At 41.2% G+C, this 24,687-nt stretch overlaps 1 protein-coding gene across 2 annotated transcripts; it reads right to left on the bottom strand.

The window, feature by feature from the left end:
- Positions 1-260: 260 nt before the first annotated feature.
- On the bottom strand, positions 261-24,159 carry DCTN6 (dynactin subunit 6). Of its 2 annotated transcripts, XM_054720076.1 has the most exons (8): positions 24,081-24,128; positions 22,861-22,971; positions 20,522-20,586; positions 7,887-7,992; positions 6,370-6,458; positions 4,844-4,891; positions 3,156-3,298; positions 261-724 (listed from the first exon to the last, which is right to left on the bottom strand). In XM_054720076.1, the coding sequence occupies exons 2-8, from the start codon at positions 22,875-22,877 to the stop codon at positions 626-628; spliced, it is 567 nt and encodes a 188-aa protein (XP_054576051.1). In that variant the 5' UTR covers positions 22,878-22,971; positions 24,081-24,128; the 3' UTR covers positions 261-625. The 2 variants fall into 2 exon arrangements, with proteins under 2 accessions (XP_054576051.1, XP_008144430.1); XM_008146208.3 differs by lacking the exon at positions 22,861-22,971 and having other exon boundaries at positions 24,081-24,159.
- Between the last annotated feature and the right edge of the window lie 528 nt (positions 24,160-24,687).

A 24,687-nucleotide genomic window follows, 5' to 3' on the forward strand; every position in this document is an offset into this window, starting at 1 on the left:
GTATTCTACTGAATACGATATCTTTCCCTGACCGTTTTTGTTTTACTAAAAAGAAAAAATACATATTTTTTCTTGGAAACAAAATGAATTAATTCAATAGTTGCTAAAAATTTCACCTGATTTTAAAAAGCTACAAATCCACCAAAGGAAAAGGCAAACACATTAGCTTTAATACAGCCAGTACATAATAAAAATTAAAAGAGTTATTTTTGGGAAAGCTTTGTAAATAGAAAAATTGATTAAAATATGCTCACTAAAAGTCCTGTCATCAACATTTTTTATTTAGTTTAGTATGTGGCAGAATATAAATACATAACAATATGTCTTTCCTTATCGTGGGTAGTCTTTTGTGTAAATAAAATTTGTAGCTAACATTTTATATAACAAGAGAAACAAAATCTGTAATCTATCAGAAAAGGAACAGGGATATAGGAAAATAATACATTTTAATTAAAATATAAAGAACAGTTACAATGAAAATCCATCACTTTCCTTTCTAGGTTTGTTTTACAAAATAAAATCAACCTGTATTATGCTGTGACCTGCTAAGAGGGCATAAACACTGTGGCCCTTCCAAAAGACAGTGGTCAAAGACAAAATATTATCTTGATGTCACAACTTGTTCTTAGTTTTTAACTGGAGTTGAGCTTCCTTTCATAGTCTTCTTTAAGTGGTGATAGTTTGGCAAGATTTTCATCAGGAAATCCAGCTGTAGTGTCTGGGGCTGAAATGAAAAGATCATTAAGAACTAACAGAAAGCAAACTTAAGAGTACAGATAGAAATGATGATCACTAGATTGGAATTACAGATGATTATCACTGACTTACTACTGCTTACCCCATTTTTAAGAAAATTTACAATGAACATATATATTAAACTTGATAATTAGAAAAGCCAAAATATCCTATATAATAAAGAGGTAACATGCAAATTGACTCTCACACCCTCACAAGATGACTGCCTATGACCAGGCCGGCAGAGGGGGGTTAGTGAGGGACGACCAAACGACTGAATATCAGGCTGCATGGGTGACCAGGCTGGCAGGGGGGTTAGTGAGGGATGATCAAACAACTGAACAAGCAGTTGGGGGCGACCAGGCCAGCAGGGGAGTTGGGGGCGACCAGACCATCAGGGGGGGCAGTTGGGTCAACTAGGCTGGCGGGGGGGGCAGTTAGGGGTGACCAGGCTGGTAGAGGGGGGCAGTTGGGAGCGACCAGGCTGGCAAGGGGGGTGCAGTTGGAGGTGACCAGGCCAGCAGGGGGGGCAGTTGCAGGCGATTAGGCCAGCAGGGGGGGGCAGTGAGGGGCAACTAGGCCAGCGCGGGGGGCAATTGAGGGTGACCAGACCAGCAGACAGGGGCAGTTGGGGGCGACAAGGCTGGCAGGGGGCGCAGTTAGAGGCGGTCAGGCCGGCAAGTGGGGGCAGTTAGGGGCGACCAGGCAGGCAGGCAGGTGAGCAATTAGGAGCCAGCAGTCCAGGATTGTGAGAGGGATGTCCGACTGCTGGTTTAGGGACGACCAAACGACTGAACAAGCAGGCTGTGTGGTGATTTTTAAAAATTCTAAACCGGCAGTTGGACATCCCCTAAGGGGTCCCGGATTGGAGAGGGTACAGGCTGGGCTGAGGGGACCCCCACCCCCCCGCACGAATTTCGTGTACCGGGCCTCTAGTTTTATATATAAGAATATGTAAATGATTCAGTTTTCAGCACTGCTTTTATAGATTTCACCCTGGCCTCTAAAATGTTAAAAAATTTCCAGTTACAGAAGACAACATAAGTAAAATACCCAGAGTACACAGCTTTCCACAAGACCTACCTAGCACACATCTGCAATACTCATCTGATCTTCACTCTTCATATGCTAACTTTGCCCAAGCTTCCCTGTTGTAAAACTCCCTAGGGGTAATTGTGAAAAATACAATTTTTTTTAGGACCCTTGCTTAGACATTCTGATTCACTGAGTCTGGGGAATCATTTTTTAATGAGGACTTCTACATGATCTTTGTGATAACTGAAATTTGAAAAACAGTTTTGCATACCATTGTGTATTAAATATCAGATATTCTTACTCAATTCTAATCTCCCTTCCCCAGCTTCATTTCTCTCTCTTTAATCATTTTTGCTGTTATGTAGAAAGATAGTGAAAAAATACAGGATTGATTATTTCCTTTTCAGTCTACAGAAGTAATACTTGCTTCTAATAATAATCCTATATAATAAAGAGCTAATATGCTAATTAGGACGGCAGAACGACCTTCCAGAAAAACCTTCGGAATGACCAGTGGGCGGGGGTCGCAAGGCCGAGAGGCAGCCAGAGCTGCGAGGGCCGAGCCCCTTGCATGAATTTCATACATTGGGCCTCTAGTAGTAATAATAAAAGCCAAACATTACAGAAATAGAATAACCCCAAAACACTAGAGTTTAAATTTCTGATAAAATATGGCTAAGAATCAGAGGCAAAGTGATAAATGTCTTGAAAAATATTTTCTTTTGGATGAGTGGAAGGAGGTTGGGTAACTAAAAAAGTATACTGAGTGTGCCAACCAATGAGGCGCCAGATTCCGATCAGAATGTCTTCTGTCAAAAGGAAGTTCCAAATGCCCTTTCTTATCCATCTACTACTCTAACAAGAAACTCCAAATACGTGCTCTTCGTTACTCTTGATTATTAGGAGGGGATAATTTCTCATAAGCCAAGAAATTATCCAAACACGCCTGCATACTCACAAACTGTATTTATTTTCAACCACTGTTAGTAAACTAATCGATGAACCCCAGCTGACTGTCCAGTATAAATTCGGTAGTCACTCCTAACCCTTGAAGATAGATATTTTAGGAGGAATCAATACATTTTAAGATTTCGTGATAAATCTTCAGTGAAAATACATAAGGAAATACATTTAGGAATAACATCGCTGAATTTTCTTTTCCTATAATCAGTTTGTCATTGTCAGATTGTGCATATTTTTTATATTAATTAAAGAGTGAATAATTCCACTGCAGATAAATTCTAGTTTTAGGAATGTTTCTATGATGTTTTGCTGTAATCATGTGCTTTTTTAAATAGTGGACTTGCTGCCCCATTAAAACAATTATGTGGTATTTTGGGGAAATTAGCCGCTAGAAAGAACTCTCTAGGAAGAGGTTATAGTACCTGCGGTCGCTCAGTCTGTACCCGACGAAGGCAATCTACACCATAGATCACTGTATTCTCAGGGATGACTTCAAATGTATTTAGGTTGCAACAAGCCCCGATGATGCAACCACTTGTCAATATTACGTTTCTGCCTACGTATGCTGCAGGAAAAACAAAGGAAGAATTACAATTAAGACATCCACTGATTAGAACACTCTTATTTTCTACGATGATTTAGGTATAAAAATGCAAACTGGCTTAAGAAAAAAAATTAAAGAAAACACTTCATTTCAGAATTTGTGTAACACAGAGGCACGTACCAGACTAGTATTCAAAACTGAGTTCTGCTGCTGATTTACTGGGTGACCTTGGGCAGTCACTGTAAATTCTCTGAGCAAGTTTATCAATAAATGGAAACTTTTTTCATTTTGTTGTAAGAAATAAATGGGATAGTAAATGTATAGGGCTGAGCACAGGTTTGACACATAGTAAGTATATAATAAATAGAAAATGACAATGACAATGGTAATAATAATTGGCAACCAAATTAAAATAAAACCACTAAGTAGAGTCACAAAAGTCTAATTTCGTTATTTAAAAAGAGAAGCATTTTATTTCACGCCAATGAGAACCAAGGAAGATAAAGCATTATCCTAAAGAAGTCCCATTGTGCAGCGTCTTTCTGGACCTTCGTGGGACAAGTTCTTGGAGCTGCTTCCCAGTAGTGGTGGTGGCTTTACATGAACCCCTGCCTGGCCCCATTTATGATATGTATCTTCGATCTGTTTCTGATTGGCTAGGGTAGTAGACCTGAAATTAAAGAAAGGAATGGCCTGGCTGGAGTGGCTCAGGAGATCACGGTTCAATTCCTGGTCACAGCACATGCCTGGGTTTCAGGCTCAGTCCCCAGTGTGGGGCGTGCAGGAGGCAGCCAATCAATGATTCTCTCTCATCACTGATGTTTCTGTCTCTCTTTCCCTCTCCCTCTCTCTCTGAAATCAATAAAAAAAATTTAAAATTTTTAAAAAACAAAGCAAATGGCTAGACAAACTGATTTTTTAAAATTCTTCAATAACATTAATCCACTAAATTATCATTGACATTAGTGCATTATTTGGTAGAAATCTTTTTCCAAACTTTCATTTAAACTTTCCATAAAGTTCAGTTCTGATTTAAATATACACAGCTGAATTTTTAATTTTAATGTATTAAATGCACTACTGGATTGGATTCCTTAAAGGCAAAGAATGGAATTAGTCTCACAGCTATTTGAGTCCACTTCCATGCATACCACTTTGCCATAGTTTGTATAGGCAAACCTTGAAAATATTGCAGGTTTGGTTCCAGACTACCACAATAAAGCAAATATTGCAATAAAATGAGTCACACAAAATTTTTTACTTTCTAGTGCATATAAAAGTTATGTTTACACTATACTGTAGTCTACTAAGTGTGCAACAGAATTATGTCTAAAGAAAAAATGTGCACACCTTAATTAAAAAATACTTTATTGCTAATCATCATCTGAGCCTTCAGCAAGCTGTAATCTTTTTGTTGGTGGAGGGTCTTGCCTGGATGTTAATGAAAACCCATTATCTGGAAAGCACACTAAAGCGAGATATGCCTGTTACTTAGGTTGCATTCCAGATACCACAAAGAGAAAGGAGGTAATCACTTTTCACAATAAAACTGCCAACATAGCTTACCTTTTGATTCAATAACATTATTATCTCCCATTTTCATGGCTTGGGAATCTGTAAGCCAGAGTTAAGTAAATATTAAATATGTTCCTTTTCCCCCCTAATTCACTATGACCTTTTCCTGCCTGGGGCAGAGGACAGGCGTGGGAAGGGCCATGCAAGCTCAGCCTGGCCAAAATTCCTTGCTCAGGGGTGACTGAAAGTAAAGTTTTAATCTTTCAATATAAATATCTCTAAGTATAAATAAATGACTTCTATGTTTTTTAAAGAAATGAGCACCTCATGCCCCAATTCTAAGAGTAACATACTTCCATAATTGTTTTTAAAAAGTTAAATACCTATCACTCAATAACTTAATGATAACACTGTTGATGATTTGATATATCTTTATATAATTATGCATATTTCCCTTTATATAACTGGGAATCAAACTATAAATTCAAGCTGTATAAACTTTTGCAGCTCACTTTATTTGGTCCCTTTAAATTTATGAGCATTATTACATACCATTAAAATTGTTGAAAACATAATTTTAAGTGACTGCTTAATGGTCATAATAGTCCATTTTATGTTTTATGTAAATACTAGTAGCCCATTTGCAGGAAAAATCCTGCAAGCGGCTGCCGCGCCTGCACCCGCGTGCCGCTGCCACCCGTCCCACTCCGCCCCGCCCCGCCCTGGCTGTCCCTCTGGCAGCCATCTTGCTTTCTGCTTTTCTTCCATCTTCCTTTTAAGTTGTCTTCAGTCTTCACTCCTCCCTCCCTCAGCGTATGCAAATTAACCGCCATCTTTGTTGGGTAATTTGCATACTCACCCTGATTGGCTGGTGGGCATGGCTTGGGCGTAGCGAAGATGTGGTCAATTTACATATTACTATTTTATTAAGTAGGATTTTGCTATTGTTAAACATTTAGTTTTTTTTCCTCCCAAGTATTTTCCATTATAAAATAATATTTTGCTGACAACATAAAAAATCTTTAGCAACTTTTCTGAATACAAAAAAATCAAGCGAAAGAACTGCTGACACTCAGGGGGAAAAACAAAGAATGAAATATTTTCATCCCCATCCACCATTTCCTTGCATCAGACGATGTACTGTCTGTCACCCTAAAGCTATATAGGAGTCAAATGGACACAACCGTGGTTCTTCAATCAGGACAGAAGCTAGTTTTACTGTTTCTGTGTCTATCGTCACTTAGTCATTGCTACCTGTCAACAAGTTACAAGAACAAGATGGTGCCTTCAAAATGCTGAGCTAAAGGTGTGTTTGTGTGTGTACACCTGTGTGCAAGCACATCTGAAAATGGCATTCTTCCTTTACTCTCCTGGGTTATTCAGTAGAAGAAGGGGAATCATTTTTCTGATACACTGCAATCATATCTTCTCAAAGAACTGGATAGTGAACCCCTAAAAATGTAATTAATATATACATAATAAATATATTTGATAGGTAAACTATGACAATTTCTACAAAGTCTTAGGAATTAAAAAGCAGCCGGGAATGGTTTATCCTAAATTATTGTAAAGGATACAACAGCCAACTTCAAACACGTTATTGGTGCCAATGATCATAGGCTTGGGTTCCACATCTTCAGTGTCAGGGGTGATATTATCAGGGTGACTATAAAAAGAAGAGACAAATCATCAACTCAGTAATGGAATATGTAATTCTCCAGTTTTAGAATTTGGGTTCATTCTCTCAATTTTACCTAATCAAGCTTAAAATAAGTAACTTCTTAACCCAAGTGAATTATTTATTCCTTATACTTGATTCGGAGTTAAAAAAGAAGTACTGAAATGTACAGAAGTCACAGGTATAAATAGGAGGATAGCCTTCCTTTTATTTTTACATTCAAAGCTCAGAGGGTCTTCTCCAGGACAAGGTAAGAAAGATACTGGCTATGACTTTTAGCTTGTTGAATTGGAATCAAAATCATGCCTAAGTTGAACATTTTCCATTCTTAATACTCATTCGTAAACAGATATTCACATAAAATAATTGTTTTATGCTGTTAGATAGTTAGTTGAAATACTGGAACATAAAATGTTTGTGGTCTAAGCCCTGGTCACCTGGGTGGCTCAGTTGGTTAGAGCATCGTCATCTGGATTTGCCAAGGTTTTGGGTTTGGTCTTGGGTCAGGGTACACACACACACACACACACACACACACACACAAAACACACACACACACAATTTGTGCTCTAAGAGGAGGAAGTCATTTTAAAATGGTGATTTATCCCCGACAGCTGAGTTTCTGCAGAATATAGCTGTTATTGACTCATGATAAAGGTGCCAAAATGTATTTTAAAAAGAAATTGCTTAATATAGTAAGAAACTCCCAAATCCTAAGTAAGCTTTAAGACCCCCCCCCCCCCCCCCCGCAAAAAAAAAAATCTCTTTATCAGTTAAATATTTTCCCAAGGTCTTTGTTAAAAATTCCACACATTATTGCTATATATTAGGTATAAGCTTGAATTTCCTGCCGAGATTTTTCTAGAAAGCTTTATAAATGCTTATGAAATTTTCATAGGTATTACACTCTAGCTCACTAAGATCATGTATATGTTCTAATATTTTATTATTTCTTTAATCTTTAAAATTGCCTCTAGGACCCCAACTTTTCAAATATAGATAAAACCCCTACAAAGAATATGACGATAACATTTCAGCTAGAACCAAGAAATCCAACCAAAAGACTCTCTTCAGGGGGGTCAGCATAGCACTTGGACATTGGAGGTACCTGGGAAATGTTTGCTTAAGGAATAGAGGAGGTAGTGCTATGTAAGGGGAAGATTATCAGATTGAGAGTCTAGTCAGCCGCAACCCACCAAGGAGCTACCTCCCTTCGGACCAGTCTCTTCACTCATGGGGTCTTTACTTTCCTCATTTACTAATCCCTTGTGTTGCAAATGACCCTTAATGCTTCTCTAGTTCTAAAACAATGGGCTTTCCAGAAGTCAGTTATAAAAGGTTCCTATAGTTAGCTGAAGTTAATAAAAACACTATCTGTGGCACTTCGTTCAGAGTATGTGCAAGGGTCTTACTCACGCATTTATGATCAGCGCCTGTTCTTCTATTAGGTTACCTTCACCAATCACTATGGGTCCAGCCTCCGCAATGATTCGTGCTTTAGGGTGGATCACTGTCCTAGGTCCTGTTAAAAGTAGGGTGGGAAGAAATGATCAGTGGAACCTATGCTTCAAACAGCATAGGAGGTGACTAAGGGGGGAAGGGAGGAGGCTGTGGGGAGGAACATTTTCTAAAGTATGTGCCAGGCACCACACAAGGCACGCTGCAAATGTTATCTCCGCAGCTGTTATCGTTAGTAGTTAGTGCCAAATCTCAAACCAAGGTGAGTGGAGACAGCCCGGGCGTTGGAGCCAGACAGCCCTGGCTCGCCCTCTATTTTGAAGCCCCTGTTATCTCAGTGGCAAAAGGGAGGTGGTGAAAATACCGGTCTTGCAGTTTGTTGTAAGGATTCGATGAGATAATATTTGTAGACCCGGTATTCTGACACATAGTTGGCAATAAAAGTTAATTCTCTAGCTTCCTTTCCTTCATAAAGGTGAACCACCTAACACTTTCTTAGGCTAGTGTACTACAGGGTCGGTCTGTCTATTAAATGATTAAGAGGGAATACAGGCGGGATGGGAGTCAGAAAATATGGAAACTAACCTTAGCTTTGTTACTTTGCCACTATCCCTATTACAAGTTTACCCATGGGGAGGAAGCAGAGCTTCTGTTGTCTGGTCTAGGACGTGATTTTTAACCAGTAAAAGGTTGAAGGGAGACAGTGGAAGGAGCCGAATGTGATCACTGGAGCCCTGTACTCTGATGCCGGGAGACCTGAGGCAGTGACTCCCAGCTCAAATGGCAGGAAGGGGCTCTCACACATCCACTTCCCCATTGCACCGCCCAAGCACAGGCTCTGGACTGCCAACACACTCCCTCTCCCGGCTCTCATCCACCCACAGTGCCCCCATGCTGGTGATAATGAAACCACTGATGAGAAAACAACCTCATTTTAGTCTCGCCCTCCAACACCCGCTCTGCCCATCCCCAATTCCAAAGCTATTTTTATTGGTAAACCAGCAGACAGGAAGTAACGGATTATGGGAGTAAAAGAGAGAGGCAGAGTGTTGACAGAAAGTGGGGAGGGAGACACTGGCCATGAAATTCAATTGTATAAATTGCTAATTTATTCAATAATCATTATCTGCTTGTGACAGGCAAGATTCAGTGCTATATGTTATTCGGAAACAAAAGGACATTTTGTTTTTGCCCTTTGAGCTTGTCATCTTAAAAACTGGGAGTACTTCATACTCACTCACAAGTGCACTAGAATGAATGAGGTGCCCAAAGCCTCGGAAGGAACCTCAGCGCAGCTTATTTTTCCCCAAACAACGAGGAGCTGGAGATTGACAAAGGGGTGGGGTGCGGGGGCTACAACAGGATGCACAGTCAAAGGACACACGGTCTGGTAAGATATAACATGAGAGTGGCTTTGCTATTTCTGTCACCCTGTTATGGGAGAAAAATGTGGCTTGTCTCCTCCCGTTGCTAGTGGGAGTGGGATTCTTGGGGTTCCACTGGAATAATCATATCCAGAGGCCCCCACAGGAGGGTGAGATATCGTAGAAAGCTTTATTTGCATGGAATTACACCTATGGGTTTCCAAAGTTCCATTTCCCTTAATCCAGTCCTGGGAGATGTGCAGCTGAGGGTTTAATAGAGCTAAAACCACAGCCAGCTCTGGCCAGTATGATTCGGTGGTCAGAGTGTCAGCCTGGGCACCAAAGGGTCATGGGTTCAATTCCCGGTCAAGGGCATGTGAATGGGCTGCAGGTTCGATCCCCAGCCCTGGACCGGGTGTGTGTGGGAGGCAGCCAATCGATGTCTCTCTCTCACATCGATGTTTCCCTCTCTCTCTTTCTTCCGCCCTCCCGTCCTCCCTTTCACTCTCCCTAAAAATTAATGGAAAAATATCCTTGGGTAAGGATTAAAAAATAATAATAAACCACAGCCAGTGTCCAGAGTTTTCTTTCTATGTGGCGCTGGGTCCAGTTCAACATCAGACTAGTTATAGTCCGTTAGTCCCTTGTGTGTGGGGTCCACACGGCTGTGCGAAAGCAGGAGCAAAAGAGCCCCACCAGCACCGAGTAACACGAGTCCCAGGAGAGCCAAGGGCACAAGGCAGTGAACTCCTTTTTCAGGGAATTAAGTATCCCAACTCTTCACACACTTGCTGTGGCCACGCCCATTCTGGCCAGTGACCTCTGTTCCCAGATGTGACTGACACAGCACCTTCCTTGTCACCCCAACTTTACTGGGCACGTGTCTTTCTCCCCTTTGCCCAGTCCCAATGGTTTGCAGGGAACAATCCTATAATGTCTGGCCTTTCCTTTGCTTCGTTCCTGTTATTAATAACTAGGTAATTACAATAGTATCAACCCCGGCTCCCCAAATCTTCAGCTGCTGAAGTAAATTTCCCTATTCAGGATAGATTGCAGGAAAGAAGATGGCATCTCTCAGATCCTTGGGAAGCCTCTCAACTTGACCATGATTGTGAACATCTGAGTCTTTTTTTGTTTTGTTAAAAAATACACACAATTCGAAAGAGAATGAAGTGGAGGAACCAAGATGGCGGCAAAGGTAAACAACGAAACTGCCGCCTCGCACAACAATTTCAAAACTACAACTAAAAGACAAAACGTCTACCACCCAGAACCACGGGAAGGCTGGCTGAGGGAAGGTTTTACAACTAAGAAGGAAAGAGAAAGGAGAACAAACGCTGAAAAGCTAAGGCAAGGAGGTGCATGAATCGGGCTGGTGGCGGGCGACTGGGCGCGCGGCTTTTTTTCAACCCGAAGGGAGACAAGCTCCCGATCACTCTGAAATCCAGTTTCTGGGGACATGCGGGGGACCCAGACGCCTACAGGGAGAAGCTGGACTCTCGGCCATCGGGTCGGAAAGTGAGAGTGACTTTTTTGCAGAGGTGCGCCCAGCAATCAGTGTTTACTGTGCTGGAGTATGGGACGCAGGGACTTGGAAACGCGGAAAGGCAGAGACGGCTGGCGGCAACCATCGCCGTTTGCCACGCCCTAGCCTAGTGACACCCAGAGACCCTGCCCCGCACATTCTACAAACCTTCCCAGGCTCCACACAGCAGCTTTTTCATATAAATGGCCTGTTCTGTGGAAGCTTAACCAAATAAACTGCAGCTCCAGTCAGACTACTCCAAAACCGCCAAACCCCAAGCAAAGAGGAGAAAACTGTAGTTCTTGCTGTAGCTCCTGCTGGGTGACCTCAGACAGTAGCTGACCTACACCCCATTGGAGATCCAGAAACTAGTGTATCTAGTGGTCGGTGTGAGACGACACCAGATTTCAACCACTCTCATAAGGGACACATTCAGGAGGCAGACTTAGTGAGCACCAAAGCCCTACTGGAACAAGTCCTGCCCCATAAACGTGTCTCCAGCACAGTAATTCTTCCATTATAGACACAGTGGGTCCTCACAGCCAATTGGCCTGGAGGTCAATTCCTCCCAGTGACACCAACAACAATCAAGACTTAACTACAACAAGGCTGTACACACAGTCCACAAAGGGGTGCACCAAGAGTGTCCACCTCAGGTAACTGGGAGGCTGACCCATTGAACCAATAGGACACCTAGTACACAAAGCTACCCTACCAACTCAGGGAAGCAGCGAAAATGAGGAGACAAGGAAACAGATCACAAACAAAAGAAATGGAGGAGAACAAACGAATGGACATAGAGTTCAAAACCACGGTTATAAGGTTTTTCAAGAATTTCATGGAAAAGGCCGATAAATTTAATGAGACCCTCGAGGATATGAAAAAGGACCAACTAGAAATTAAACATACACTGACTGAAATAAAAAATATTATACAGAGACCCAACAGCAGACTAGAGGAACGCAAGAATCAAGTCAAAGATTTGGAATACAAAGAGGCAAAGGACACTCCTCCAGAGAAGCAAGAAGAGAAGAGAATTCAGAAAGTTGAAGATAGTGTAAGAAGCCTCTGGGACAACTTCAAGCGTACCAACATCAGAATTATGGGGGTGCCAGAAGAAGAGAGAGAGCAAGACACTGAAAACCTATTTGAAGAAATAATGACCGAAAACTTCACCTACCTGGTGAAAGAAATAGACTTACAAGTCCAGGAAGCACACAGAACCCCAAACAAAAGGAATCCAAAGAGGACCACACCAAGACACATCATAATTAAAATGCCAAGGGCAAAAGACAAAGAGAGAATCTTACAAGCAGCAAGAGAAAAAAAGTTAGTTACCTACAAGGGAGCACCCATATGATTATCAGCTGATTTCTCAACAGAAACTATGCAGGCCAGACGGGAGTGGCAAGAAATATTCAAAGCGATGATAGCAAGAACCTACAACCAAGATTACTCTACCCAGCAAAGTTATCATTCAGAATTGAAGGGCAGATAAAGAGCTTCACAGATAAGAAAAAGCTAAAGGAGTTCATCACCACCAAACCAGTATTATATGAAATGCTGAAAGGTATTCTTTAAAAAGAGGAAAAAGAAGAAAAAAGTAAAGATAAAAGTTATGAACAACAAATACATATATATCAACAAGTGAATCTAAAAGTCAAGTGAATTAAAAATCTTAGGAAGAGAATAAACTGGTGAACATAATAGAATCAGGGGCATAGAATGGGAGTGGATTCATAATTCCCAGGGGGAAAGGGGTGTCTGTGTGGAGGGTACGGGAAGAGACTGGACAAAAATCATACACCTATGGATGAGGACAGCGGAGGGGAGGTAAGGATGGGGGGTGGGGTGGGAACCGGGTGGAGGGGAGATATGGGGGGAAAAAAGGAGAAACAATTGTAATAATCTGTACAATAAAGATTTATTAAATTAAAAAAAAATACACACAATTTGGTTACGGGTTTGATCCTCAGTTGGGGCATGTATGGGAGGTATTTGATTGATGTTTCTCTCACTTTCTCTCTCTCTAATATCAACAACAAAAAAATATATTCTTGAGTGAGGATTAAAAGAAAATACACCCAATTTATTAAAGGAATACATGCTCATTAAAAAAAAAATTCAAACAAAGCAAATAGTGAAAAGATCCTCTCATGCTAATCTCATTCCCTAGAGGTAACTATTCTTAGGTAAAAGTCTGAGGTATATTCCAGACTTAAGTGCTATTGTATATAAACCATATCTCATTAGACAGGTAAAAAGTAAATTCAACTGGAAGGAGAAAAAATATGGATTAAAGCACATACTTTAAAAAAAAATAAGGAATACTACTTATTTGATAATTTGCTTTTTTCACTTAATAAGTCATGGTCATTTCCCATATAAGTACACCCAAGTAGATATCATTTTTAATGGCTGAATAGTATTTCACATCATATGAATATGCCATAATTTATTTAACCAATTCCTTCATAATGGGCATTTAGATGTTATCACTCTGGGCGGAGAAGTGTTAAACAATGTTGAAACAAACTGGGTCTCTTTGAAATAAGACATTCCAGCTGTGTGAACCAATTTAAACATGTAGTTTGCACAATCCTAGATTTACATTTTACTTCAAAATGCTCTATGGTAAAGGGGCACAACCTATTTTGAGTTTCCTTTGTAATTAAAGCCCCAGCCAGCACCCCACCCCTTGTCTAGAAAGTCTAGACTCTAGCCTCATCCATGTGCTTCATCTCTCAAAAGCCTGTTTTCCCATCTACAAAAAGATGAGATCTATAACCACATCATGGGGTTGAAGTGTGAATTACAGGAAATAATGTTTGAAAGGGAGATCATGGGGTCTGGTCCATAGTTCTTAAAAAATAGAGGTTCATCCCTATCTGACACTGAGAGCTAGCAAATCGCTTTATCATAGTCAACAAAGTAACTCCTGGTCAGGGACACAGAAGAAAAGGGTCTATTCTACTCCCTTACTCGGGTCATCAGGGCAGTGCCTCCTTTTAACCAGGAGAGAAATTTCTGCCCCTTATTTTAAGATAGTAAAAAGAGTCATACGGGTATCTTTTACACTAGCACTAAAAATCGTGGACAGGACGAGGAGATCATCGGGACTGTGACAAAAAGCAGATCCTTTGCCACTGTGAGATAAGTAGCCGGAAGCACTGGATATTCAGCTGGTCCTCAAGTGGTAGCTTCTGATAACAAGCAGACTTGCAAGAAGATTCCCCAGAATGGACTAACATGACAAAGGTGCCACTGGGACCTGCGTTTCTTTAGAATTTGCTTTATCCCCTTTCAAAGATGATATAATACATGCTAATTATACAAAAAACAAGACAGATAAACACACATTTTAAAAAATTAAACTAATCCCATGTCATGTCTTCTTACACGATATTTAAAAATACCTGAACTATTTTAGCCAGGTGTTTTCTTACTATGATTTTTAATCATTATTAATAAGTTAGTACATAACTGGAAAGCTGGTTTTAAATCTGAGGGCCTTGCCCTGGGAGTAGAGCTTTATCAAAAACTTGGGTGAGATCCGTGCTTAAGACACTACCTCCACCTGGTGGCAGCACTGCCAAACTACAAGTCCCGGTGCTTCCGGGCTGAAATAACATAAAAGGTCAAACTACCAACTTTGAGTTGTGAAGTAACAGCAAATGCCATGGGCCACAAAAAACTGAATCGTTCCCCTAAGCCTCTTGTAGGTCTTTTGTGGGCAGAGATTAGAAATGTTAGAATACATGAACTTCAGTAAATGTGACTGCTAAAATATTAGATTGGTGAACTTCTTTTAATTTTTTACTGGCTGTATGCACTTATTATCATATTTGGGAGAAAGCTTAAATGGTCTTTCCTGTTTTTAAAGAAAGTCCAAATTTGCCCACGTACAACATAATTTGCATGGAGCACAGGCCCTGTCTCCTCCTCCCCGCCCCCAATAGGCATGCACTAGTGAGCACTCCAGGTGGCAGTCATCACCCCCTGTGGTAAGTCTGCAATGTCTGTGCTCAGAACTGTCAGGCCAGTCCTGTCTGCCCTGTGTGGCATGCCCAGAGAGCAGAGCTCTTGCACTGACTTTGGAGGGCCAGTTGGAGCGAAGGATTGCAAACCCAAGCATGGATTTACTGTTGTCCAGTATGTAAGACTGTGTTTGCTTCTCACCGGTCAAACCCCGGGCTCCTGGGCGTTTCTATTCCAGCTGATAAATTGATAGTAAATATGGTATCAATTACTGTCGTACATTCGGACCAGTGACGACATGTTGGAGTGGTGAACTTCTTAAAGGAACGCTCTGACTCAGGTGAGTGATGCGTCCAATGCAACTCTGTCTCCGCGTGGTTTTGTGCTGGAGGCTGGCACCCGGACAGCGACAGCATGCTGAACTGTGGACACAGTTTGCTCCATGCTTTTCTGAATGCAAGAAGCACTTTTACCTAGAATGGGTCTGAATTCAAACCAAGTTTAAGGGTCTTGAGGTTAAAATGCTTTAAAAATAAAAATGTCACCATGGAAAGTTTAAAAAAAAAAAAAAAAAGCTGCTGTGAACCTTCTTGGGCTCTTTCTGGCAGAGTAGTCTGTGTATTTTCTTACCACATGTGGTGAAGCCCTATTTGGCTTATCTCCTTGTTTGGATAAACGTGTCTAGAGTTGGAGCTGCCCTACTGGCTGATGAAATATTTTTCTAAATGGTTGGCTGGGCTTGATGCAGCATAGCCAGAGAGACATTCCTTGCATCAAATTTCCATTCTCCTCATATGGTTAAGGACATTTTTCCTCTCTATCCTTGCCACAGAAAGCAATCTTTGAGTTCGTTTTCATATGTCAATCAATAGTTGGAAAAGCCACAAGCTTTCTTTTGAAAATTAAAACGATTCCTTTGACCTGTAAGTTGAAGTACCTGTAAGGACTGCTTTGTAGTCCATGAATTTCTCAAGTCAAAGCCACTGTTCTGCCTTATGGAAAAAGATTTCCACAATAAAAGGGAAGCTTTTGATCTAAATTAAAAACTATAATGAAGAGAAAGACAGAATAAAGTGGGACAAAGTGCTTCCATCACAGAGCTTTTACACGGTGCCAAGTTCTGCCTTCACACTGTATGTCTCAGCCAAGCCCGGGCCTGACCCAGGAGACGATGGCCTTTAACCCTATTATGGGACTACAGGACTGTGCTTAATGGTACTTTTCTGAAATAGTTTCAGCATTCAAAATAAAATCTACAGGAAGTAATGCATGGCCCATAAATCAAGGCAGCCTAATTAAAAACAGGCTTGGTGTTATGAAACCGTACTTACCCACATTACAATTAACAAGAGAGCTGTTATTTTTCCCAAGGTCTGTTCTTAGCAGCCTCTAATGAAGCAGCTCCAGAACCACCTCGAGTCATGGGGTTTCTGGTTAAGGAAAATACTTCAAAGCTTCGGACTAGTTTCTTTGTTTAACCAAATACCTGATTTTCTAGGGAAATAGAAGATTGGGTTCTACTACACTGAAACACAGCAAAGGAAAACAATTTTTCCCCAAAATATTTCAGAATGGTATAATATAGTAAGAGTATATAACCAATGAGGAGATAAAAAGTTATTTATAACATCCTGAAAAATCTGTAAGTTAAACTACACTTGAGTTCATTGCCACTTAACCCAGAAAGCAGCTGTATTAAATGCTCAAATCTCCATATCCACAGCACAACAGAAAAAAGATAAACTAATTCTTCTGGCAAATTAATACAAAACAAAAACAATAAAAGCCATAAAGTGAAAAATAAAACACGGCAGGGAAAGCGAGTTTTAGTTAGATAACTTATCTCTACTCTGTGTTTTGATTTAACTCTATAATTATAGTAGAGACCCAGTGCATGGATTCATGCTCTGGTGGGGTCCCTCGGCCTGGCCTGCGGGGATGGGGCGGAAACTGGCTCTCCAACACCCCCGGAGGGGTCCAAGATTGCGAGAGGGCAGTTCTCGGGTGATGCACCCCAGAATCGGGCTCCCTCCTCTCTGGTTCCCAGTGCATCACCTGAGAACTGCAGCTGCCAAGTCACGGCAGCTCGGCAGCTCCTGCGTTGAGTGTCTGCCCTCTGGTGGTCACTGCGTATCACAGCTACCGGTCGGACGGTCACTTAGGCTTTTATATATATAGATTGCCCAGGAGCTTTCTAATCTGATGTATTATATAAAAAAGATGAATTAATAGTAGCCAAAGGATGCCCTGGCCAGCTACCTTGGTTAGAGCATTGTCCTGATACGTCAAGGTTGTGGGTGTGATCTCTGGTCAGGGCCATATAGGCAGCAACCAATGGCCCTGACCAGGTGGCTCAATTGGTTGGAGCTTCCTGTACACCAAAAGGTTGGGGTTCGATTCCAGGTCAGGGCACATACCTAGGTTGTGGATTTGAACCCAGATCGAGCACATATGGGAGGCAACCAATCGATGTTCCTCTCTTTCTCTCACTTTCTTCCTCTCTCTCTAAAAATCAATTAAAAAAATATCCTCATGTGAGGATTAAAAACAAATTTTTTTTAAAAAGAAGCAACCAACGAATGTGTAAATAAGTAGAACAACAAATCAATGCTTCTCTCTTTCTTTCTTTCCCTCTCCCACTTATTTTCTCTCTCTAAAGTCAATTTTTAAAATTATTTAAAAAATAGTAGCCAAAGGATGAAGATATTTTATACCAAATATAACAATGATAGAAATGACTATCTAAATATAGATTCTGGGAAATTTCCATATTTATATATGTACAATTAAAGATAAGAAACACATATAATGAAAATGAGACCAGAATTGTGGAAGATAAGACAATGGGTAACTATATCACTTCTGAATCTTTCCTTAATTTTTTAAAGTAGATATATTTCTATAAAGTATTTGAGCAAATTTTCTTGTTCTAAAAAAGGGTCAAAGTAAACATAACAAATATTAACTTAGACCCATTGTTTAAAAAATTATTACTTCTTATGTTACAATCCATCACTGAAAATCTGTGTTGAACTGTCATTTTATGTTTTAACCATCAGATTTCCTATCAGCTAGTGGTCAACTATTATATGGAAAGATTTAGTTACTGTATTGACTTACATAATTTCAACATTTAGGGGAAGTAGGAGGATACTAGGGATAAAGAAAGGAGAGGAGCACAAAGTAGTAAAAGAGAGAGGGAGAAACAGAAGAGGGAGTGCTGACTCCTGAGACCCTCATGCCCCAATCCTACGCAGTGGTCCAGTGGTCGACCTTTTCTTTTCACAGGGTAAAGCCTTTACTGCTATTCTAGAGAAGCTTCTGCAAAAAAACAGGAGTTATTTCAAATCTGAAATACACACACAAACATATATAGGTATACTTGTCTGTGCATGTATGCCTGTAGAGATATCATACAATAGTAGATAATGTATACTTATTCTTTAAAATGGGCAAGTAGAATGAAAGGAAAAGTTTATACAAATAACTACATTATTTTAGTATTATTTTCCTCCTAATTATAGAATATCTTGTGAGCTAATATTAGATGTTATTCCTCGAATCATGACGAAAACCATACAAAGACCAGAATAGAAATAATGCAGAAGACTGTTTTGATAAACATATGGCCTCATAATTTCTCCTCATACAGAGTTTGCAGGTGGTTGAAGAGTTAACCAAGAGTTAACATAGCACTGAAAATAAACAGGGTCACCTTCTAAACTTTGAAATTCAGTCAATTTAAGATAAATCCAACCTGGCAAATTCCTAATGATGTTCCTTAACAACTAGAACAATCTTTACTAGTTTTATACGACATGATGCCTAAATTGGTTGAAAAGTTAGACTTACTAAAATTTATAAGTTTTTTTTCCTATTAAAGAAAGATACTATAAGGGAACAAGGCATATTTTCTCTCTGAAAACGTACTTAAGTCACGTTACCTCTACTCTGGGGACCATATCCAGTAAAAACATGTAAAAGAACCTGGGGGAATTTAGTCATGTGCATATAAGTTGCCACAGGTTGAATTGTTCTTTGTTTTAAATGTTGGAATTGACCTCTAGCAAGGCTACACTGACAAGATTTATCAGTTCGCTATGTTAGCTAACTTGTATTGAGTGCTCACTATATGTTAGGCTTTCAGGCAACCACTTCCCCAAATATTCTCTTATTTAATCCTTCAAAAGCCTAGGACCGTGGTCGGCAAACTGCGGCTCGCGAGCCACATGTGGCTCTTTGGCCCCTTGAGTGTGGCTCTTCCACAAAATACCACGGCCTGGGCGAGTCTATTTTAAAGAAGTGGCGTTAGAAGAAGTTTAAGTTTAAAAAATTTGGCTCTCGCCAAAACCAGTTTGGCTCAGTGGATAGAGCGTCGGCCTGCGGACTGAAAGGTCCCGGGTTCGATTCTGGTCGGGGGCATGTACCTTCGTTGCGGGCACATCCCCGGTGGGGGGTGTGCAAGAGGCAGCTGATCGATGATTCTCTCTCATCGATGTTTCTAACTCTCTATCCCTCTCTCTTCCTCTCTGTAAAAAATCAATAAAATATATTTAAAAAATAAATAAATAAAATAAATAAATAAAAAATTTGGCTCTCAAAAGAAATTTCAATCGTTGTACTGTTGATATTTGGCTCTGTTGACTAATGAGTTTGCCGACCACTGGCCTAGGAGGAGGTAGGAACTCTTATTTTGCCTGTGACAGTAACAGGTAATTGCCACTAGATATCCATTCTTCCCTTTTCCTTGTAACAGAATCCTATTTTATTAGGGAAGCAAAAGGATGACTATATTCCCCAGCCTCCCCTGCAGCTACATGTGTCCATAAGACTAAGTCCAAGGCATTAGACCACAAGAAGGGTTACGTGGAACTTTCAGAATGACATTTTAAAGGGAGCTGACTCAACTGAGAGGTACACTCCTTTGTCTCCACTCCTCCCCTTTCTTAACGTCACACTTGGTACTTTAAGTCATCACATTCTGGCCTGCAAGGTTGGGACTCCTGGACAATCAATTGACAAGCCCTGAATTGCCTATACCTCTAGATGTTTTTGTTTTAATCCTCACCCGAGGATATGTTATTAATTTTTAGGTAAAGAGAGAGAGAAAAACACTGATGTGAGAAACATTGATTGATTGCCTCCCACATGCGCCCTGAGAGACCTAGGTATATGCCCTAACCGGGAGTTGAACCTGCGACGCTTTTGGTATATGAGACAACACTTCAACTAACTGAGCAACCCGGTGAAGGCAAACCTCTGCATGTTTAAGCCACCCCTACCTGCAGCTGAACCCGTGCTGAGACACACATGGGGAAAATGAAGGCTACTGAGGTTAAGCAATATGTCCAGGTTAACCCAGCAAGTAAAGTGCAAGGATGCTCACCCAAGTCTGTCACACTTCATGGTTCACACTGTTAACAGTCACCCAGTAGAATGTAAGCTCCAAAACCGGCAGTAAATTGTTCTGCTATACTCACTGCTGTATCCCTATGCTAGCGCACAAGAGATGTAAAGTGAATAACTTAAATTGCTTCATTAGTTTATCAGATAGAAGTGTAAATAGAGACTCCACCACATTACATTCTTTTAGACACATAAAACACTTATGGGAGAAAATAGATTGTTTTGTCAGCGAAACAAGACAAAATACCTAATTACTGTAAAACACTGAAATTAAATCACATCACTTCTTGAGAAACAACACTAGTAAACTACTTTCTTACCTATAGTTACATCGCCCCTGATTTCACTTTCTACACACACAACTGCTCCAGGAGCAATCTTCACACTGAAGGAAGAAAAAAGGTAACATTTAGCATGGGTGAGGTTTACAAATATTGTTATAGAAGCCATCCTACACTGTGATGAAAAAAGGCTAAGAAAAAAATTGATGGATACTAGTAAATGCAAAGTAAATTGTAAGAGGGTACGGTTTAATATAATATAAACTTTTCAGCTGGCATATTATACATTAGGCTAAAATCATATATGAGCCCTTACTGTATTAATTACAATGCTTGAGAGAAAAAGAAGCTTGAATCCTTTTCTTTCAACAAGAGCACCAAAAAGCTGAAAACATAGATATCCATTAGTAGGGGGCTGGTTAATAAATTATAGTACACTATGGACTAGCACACAATCATAAAAAAGAATAATTCTTTTTTAAAAAAACATATTTTATTATTTTTTAAAATATATTTTATTGATTTTTTACAGAGAGGAAGGGAGAGAGAGAGAGAGTTAGAAACATCAATGAGAGAGAAACATCAATCAGCTGCCTCCTGCACACGCCCCACTGGGGATGTGCCCGCAACCAAGATACATGCCCTTGACCGGAATCGAACCTGGGACCCTTCAGTCCGCAGGCCAACGTTCTATCCACTGAGCCAAACTGGTTAGGGCAAAAAGAATAATTCTTTACGTAAAGATTTAAAATGATCTCCAGACTAAATGAAGTAAAAAAAGCAAAGCCAGCCCTGGCTAGTTTCTCAGTGGTTAGAGCATCAGCCAGCAGACCAAATGGTCTCGGGTTCAATTCCCAGTCAAGAGCACATACCTTGGTTGAAGGTTCCCCAGCCCCGGTAGGGGTGTGTACAGGAGGCAACCAATCAATGTGTCTCTCTCATGCCAATGTTTCTCTCTCTCTCTCTCTCTCTCTCTCTCTCTCTCTCTCTCTCTCTCTCTCCCCCCGTTTCCCCTCCCTCCCTCCCCTCTCTCTCTCTGGAAAACAGTGGAAAAAATATCCTTGAGGATTAAAAAAATAATAATAATGATAAAATAAAAATTAAAAAGCAAAGCCAGAAAATGGACAGTTTATATGCTGTGCCACTACTTTTGTAAAAAAAAGGGGGAAAAGAATGTATATTCAAATTATTTAACCAGCAAGGTAATATTAATATAAAAATCAGTGTAATGCATACATGTTCCTATTTATTTTCTAACTGTATATAAAACTGCTTAGCGAATGATATAACTTATAGTTCAAACTGTTCAAAACAAATATTGATATTCTGCCCTGATCTTTTGTTTGACACAGCTGAATCTAGCTAAATGCTGCCCTAGCCAAGTCTTGTGCTGATATAAACTGTACCGAATGACTTTCCCATTAAATTGACAGTCATTAAGTAACTTGTTCACATTATGCAAAGAATTTTTCTTAGTGGCAATGCTATTATTCATGGCATTAAATCTACTCTCAGCTTCTATGAAATAATACCATTTTAGGTATTTTGACTTTAGAATTCTATTTGGATTTTTTAAAATTTTGATTTCTAGTTGTTCATTGCTGGTACATTATAAAAATACAATAATTTTGTATATTGACCTTGTGTCCTGTGACCTTGCTAAACCCACTCAGTTCAAGTAGCTTTTTTGGTAGGTTCTCTGGTGGGGCATCACTATCCTAGCACCAATCATCTCTTTTCTGTTGAAAGTTTTCTGGAAAGAACCTGTCATTTTGGATATTTTTCCTTTGAGAGATGTGATCCGTGAATGTATCACCATTTGTAAATGGCAATTCTCTAATGCCTTTCATTTAGAGTGGGTTTGTGTGCTAAACTATGTATTGGATTAAGCCTTGGTCAAACAAATTAGGCTTTATATATAAATGCCTCTTGTTTTAGACCTTATTTCCCATTCCAACTTTCCATTCCCTCAGCCTCCCTCTATTTTTTATGACAAGAGCATTATCTAACATTTGATTTGTCCTGGACAAGTGAAGACAGGAGCAATTCACAAGTCCCCCTCTGTCTTCAGTTTTATGCCTAAGCGCCCCAGGTAGAGTTTGTGTCACAATCAGCATACTTCTCTGTGCCGCAGGAAGTCATTAAATTCACCATTATATCAACTAAATAAATAAATAAATAAATAAATGGTCCAAACATCTCCGGGTAGACACACTGCCCCTGAGTGGTGGGGCAGAGAAGCAGCAGGCAGCAGGGAGGAGGCTTAGCCAAGGTCTATTAAAATAAGTCAACAAGCCCTGACCGGTTTGGCTCAGTGGATAGAGCGTCCGCCTGCAGACTCAAGGGTCCCAGGTTCGATTCCGGTCAGGGGCATGTACCTTGGTTGCGGGCACATCCCCACATCCCCAGTAGGGGGTGTTGCAGGAGGCAGCTGATCGATGTTTCTCTATCATCCATGTTTCTAAATCTCTATCACTCTCCCTTCCTCTCTGTAAAAAAAAAAAAAAAAAAAATCATCAAAATATATTTTAAAAAAATAAGTCAACAAGAAATACCGTCATCTCCACCGTACACTACTGTATAATGCACATAATAGTCATAGATCTGTTCCTCTGTAGCTTATAAAAAAAAAAAATTAGGCCGAAACCGGTTTGGCTCAGTGGATAGAGCATCGGCCTTCGGACTGAAGGGTCCCAGGTTCGATTCCGGTCAAGGGCATGTACCTTGGTTGCGGGCACATCCCCAGTAGGGGGTGTGCAAGAGGCAGCTGATGGATGTTTCTCTCTCATCGATGTTTCTAACTCTCTATCCCTCTCTCTTCCTCTCTGTAATAAAATCAATAAAATATATTTTAAAAAGTTACCTGCTTAAGTAGAACCACCTACATTTTAAATTTATGGCACCAGAAACAGAGGGTGCGTAACACTGCGGCTTTTGGACACAGCTTCACCTAAGCGTTTGTCTCACCTAAGCTGTTCCTCTCCTCCACCACCAGCTCCCAGCAATGGGACTGCCGGCGAAGCCACCACTCCTGTCCCCCGCGTTTACAAAGCAGCCGGTCCACGCAGGGCAGAATGTCTCAGTTCCAACCACGCGCGGCCCCTTTTGGGCAAGTGACCGTGGATCAGTTTACACCAACACCCCGCCCACGACAGGGAGGCAGGGGCGGGGTGCGGCCCGCCCTGACGTGGGTGTCTGGGAACACACACCCGAGCAGGCAGCTCCGAGCCGTCGGTGACCTGCTGCACCCAGCGCAGCGGAAGGGAAGAGGCGACCCCTCTCCCCTCAAGGCCCCCGCCTCCCTCACCCACGACCCCCACCCCGACCCCTTTGCGCAGGCGCGTGGGGGAGAGACGGCGAGGTGGTCTAGGGATGGAGGACCAAACCCTTCCCGGCCCCGCTTCCGCGTCTCTTCCCAGGCCTCCCGATCCCTATTCGGTCGCCTCCTCCCTCCGCGGAAGCAAGGCCTGGGCTCTAGGGAGCATTCAGGCCGAGTGCCGGGGGTAACACTCCATCTCAGTCCCCACCACTGGCGATCAGAACAGGTTCCATCTCTGCAGAGAGCTGAGAGCAGGCTTTTCTCAAACAGCAGACCCACCTCTTTTGAGTCTTCTCCGCCATGGTTTGGCCCCGTCTCCAATTGGAACCCAGATCGACACAAGCGCCTGAGAAAAAGCGATGATCTCGACAAGCGATTGGATAACCTGGCAGGATTGGGAGGGGGCGGGGCCCGGGCGGGGCCTGCCCGCGGGGGCGGGGCCAGAGTGGGGCTCGCCCCTCCTCTGCTGCCTGGGTGAGTCAGCTTGTTCTGGGCGGAGGTGTATGGCCACCCGCTGATTTCAACTCAATCTAGGGATCGATAGGCTCAGATTTAAAACAGTCATTTAATCCAATCCACGATACATCATTATGACCTCATTATACCCCACCATTCCTTTTTAGTCTTCTTTCCAGTTTCCATTCTTTAGGATTCTTCCTGCTAGGCCCTTGGGCCCCTTTCTTGTTCAGTGAGTTAACCTCTTTCTCGGTGAGCTCATCAATCCCATAAATTAAGTACCTTTACTTGCTGGCTTTCTCGGGTTAATCCTTTACTGAACTTCACACCTAATTATTCAATTGCCTACTGCCTCAAAGTCTTATCAAACCTAGAGTCCAGAACGGAGCTTTCGATTCATGTCTGGCTCTCTCTCCAACCAGCTGGTCCT

The sequence above is a fragment of the Eptesicus fuscus genome, chromosome 8 (assembly GCF_027574615.1).
Source record: "Eptesicus fuscus isolate TK198812 chromosome 8, DD_ASM_mEF_20220401, whole genome shotgun sequence".
Classification (NCBI taxonomy): domain Eukaryota; kingdom Metazoa; phylum Chordata; class Mammalia; order Chiroptera; family Vespertilionidae; genus Eptesicus; species Eptesicus fuscus.

Excerpts from the sequence above, each read along its gene's own strand:
- DCTN6 (XM_008146208.3), bottom strand. The coding sequence starts at position 24,103 with ATGGCGGAGAAGACTCAAAAGAG. Across the intron at positions 4,892-6,369 it reads CGTGTTTGAAGTTGGCTGTT|ATTCCCAAGCCATGAAAATG; the intron begins GTATCCTTTACA and ends TCTGGCTTACAG. Across the intron at positions 725-3,155 it reads TACAGACTGAGCGACCGCAG|CCCCAGACACTACAGCTGGA; the intron begins GTACTATAACCT and ends TTTTCATTTCAG.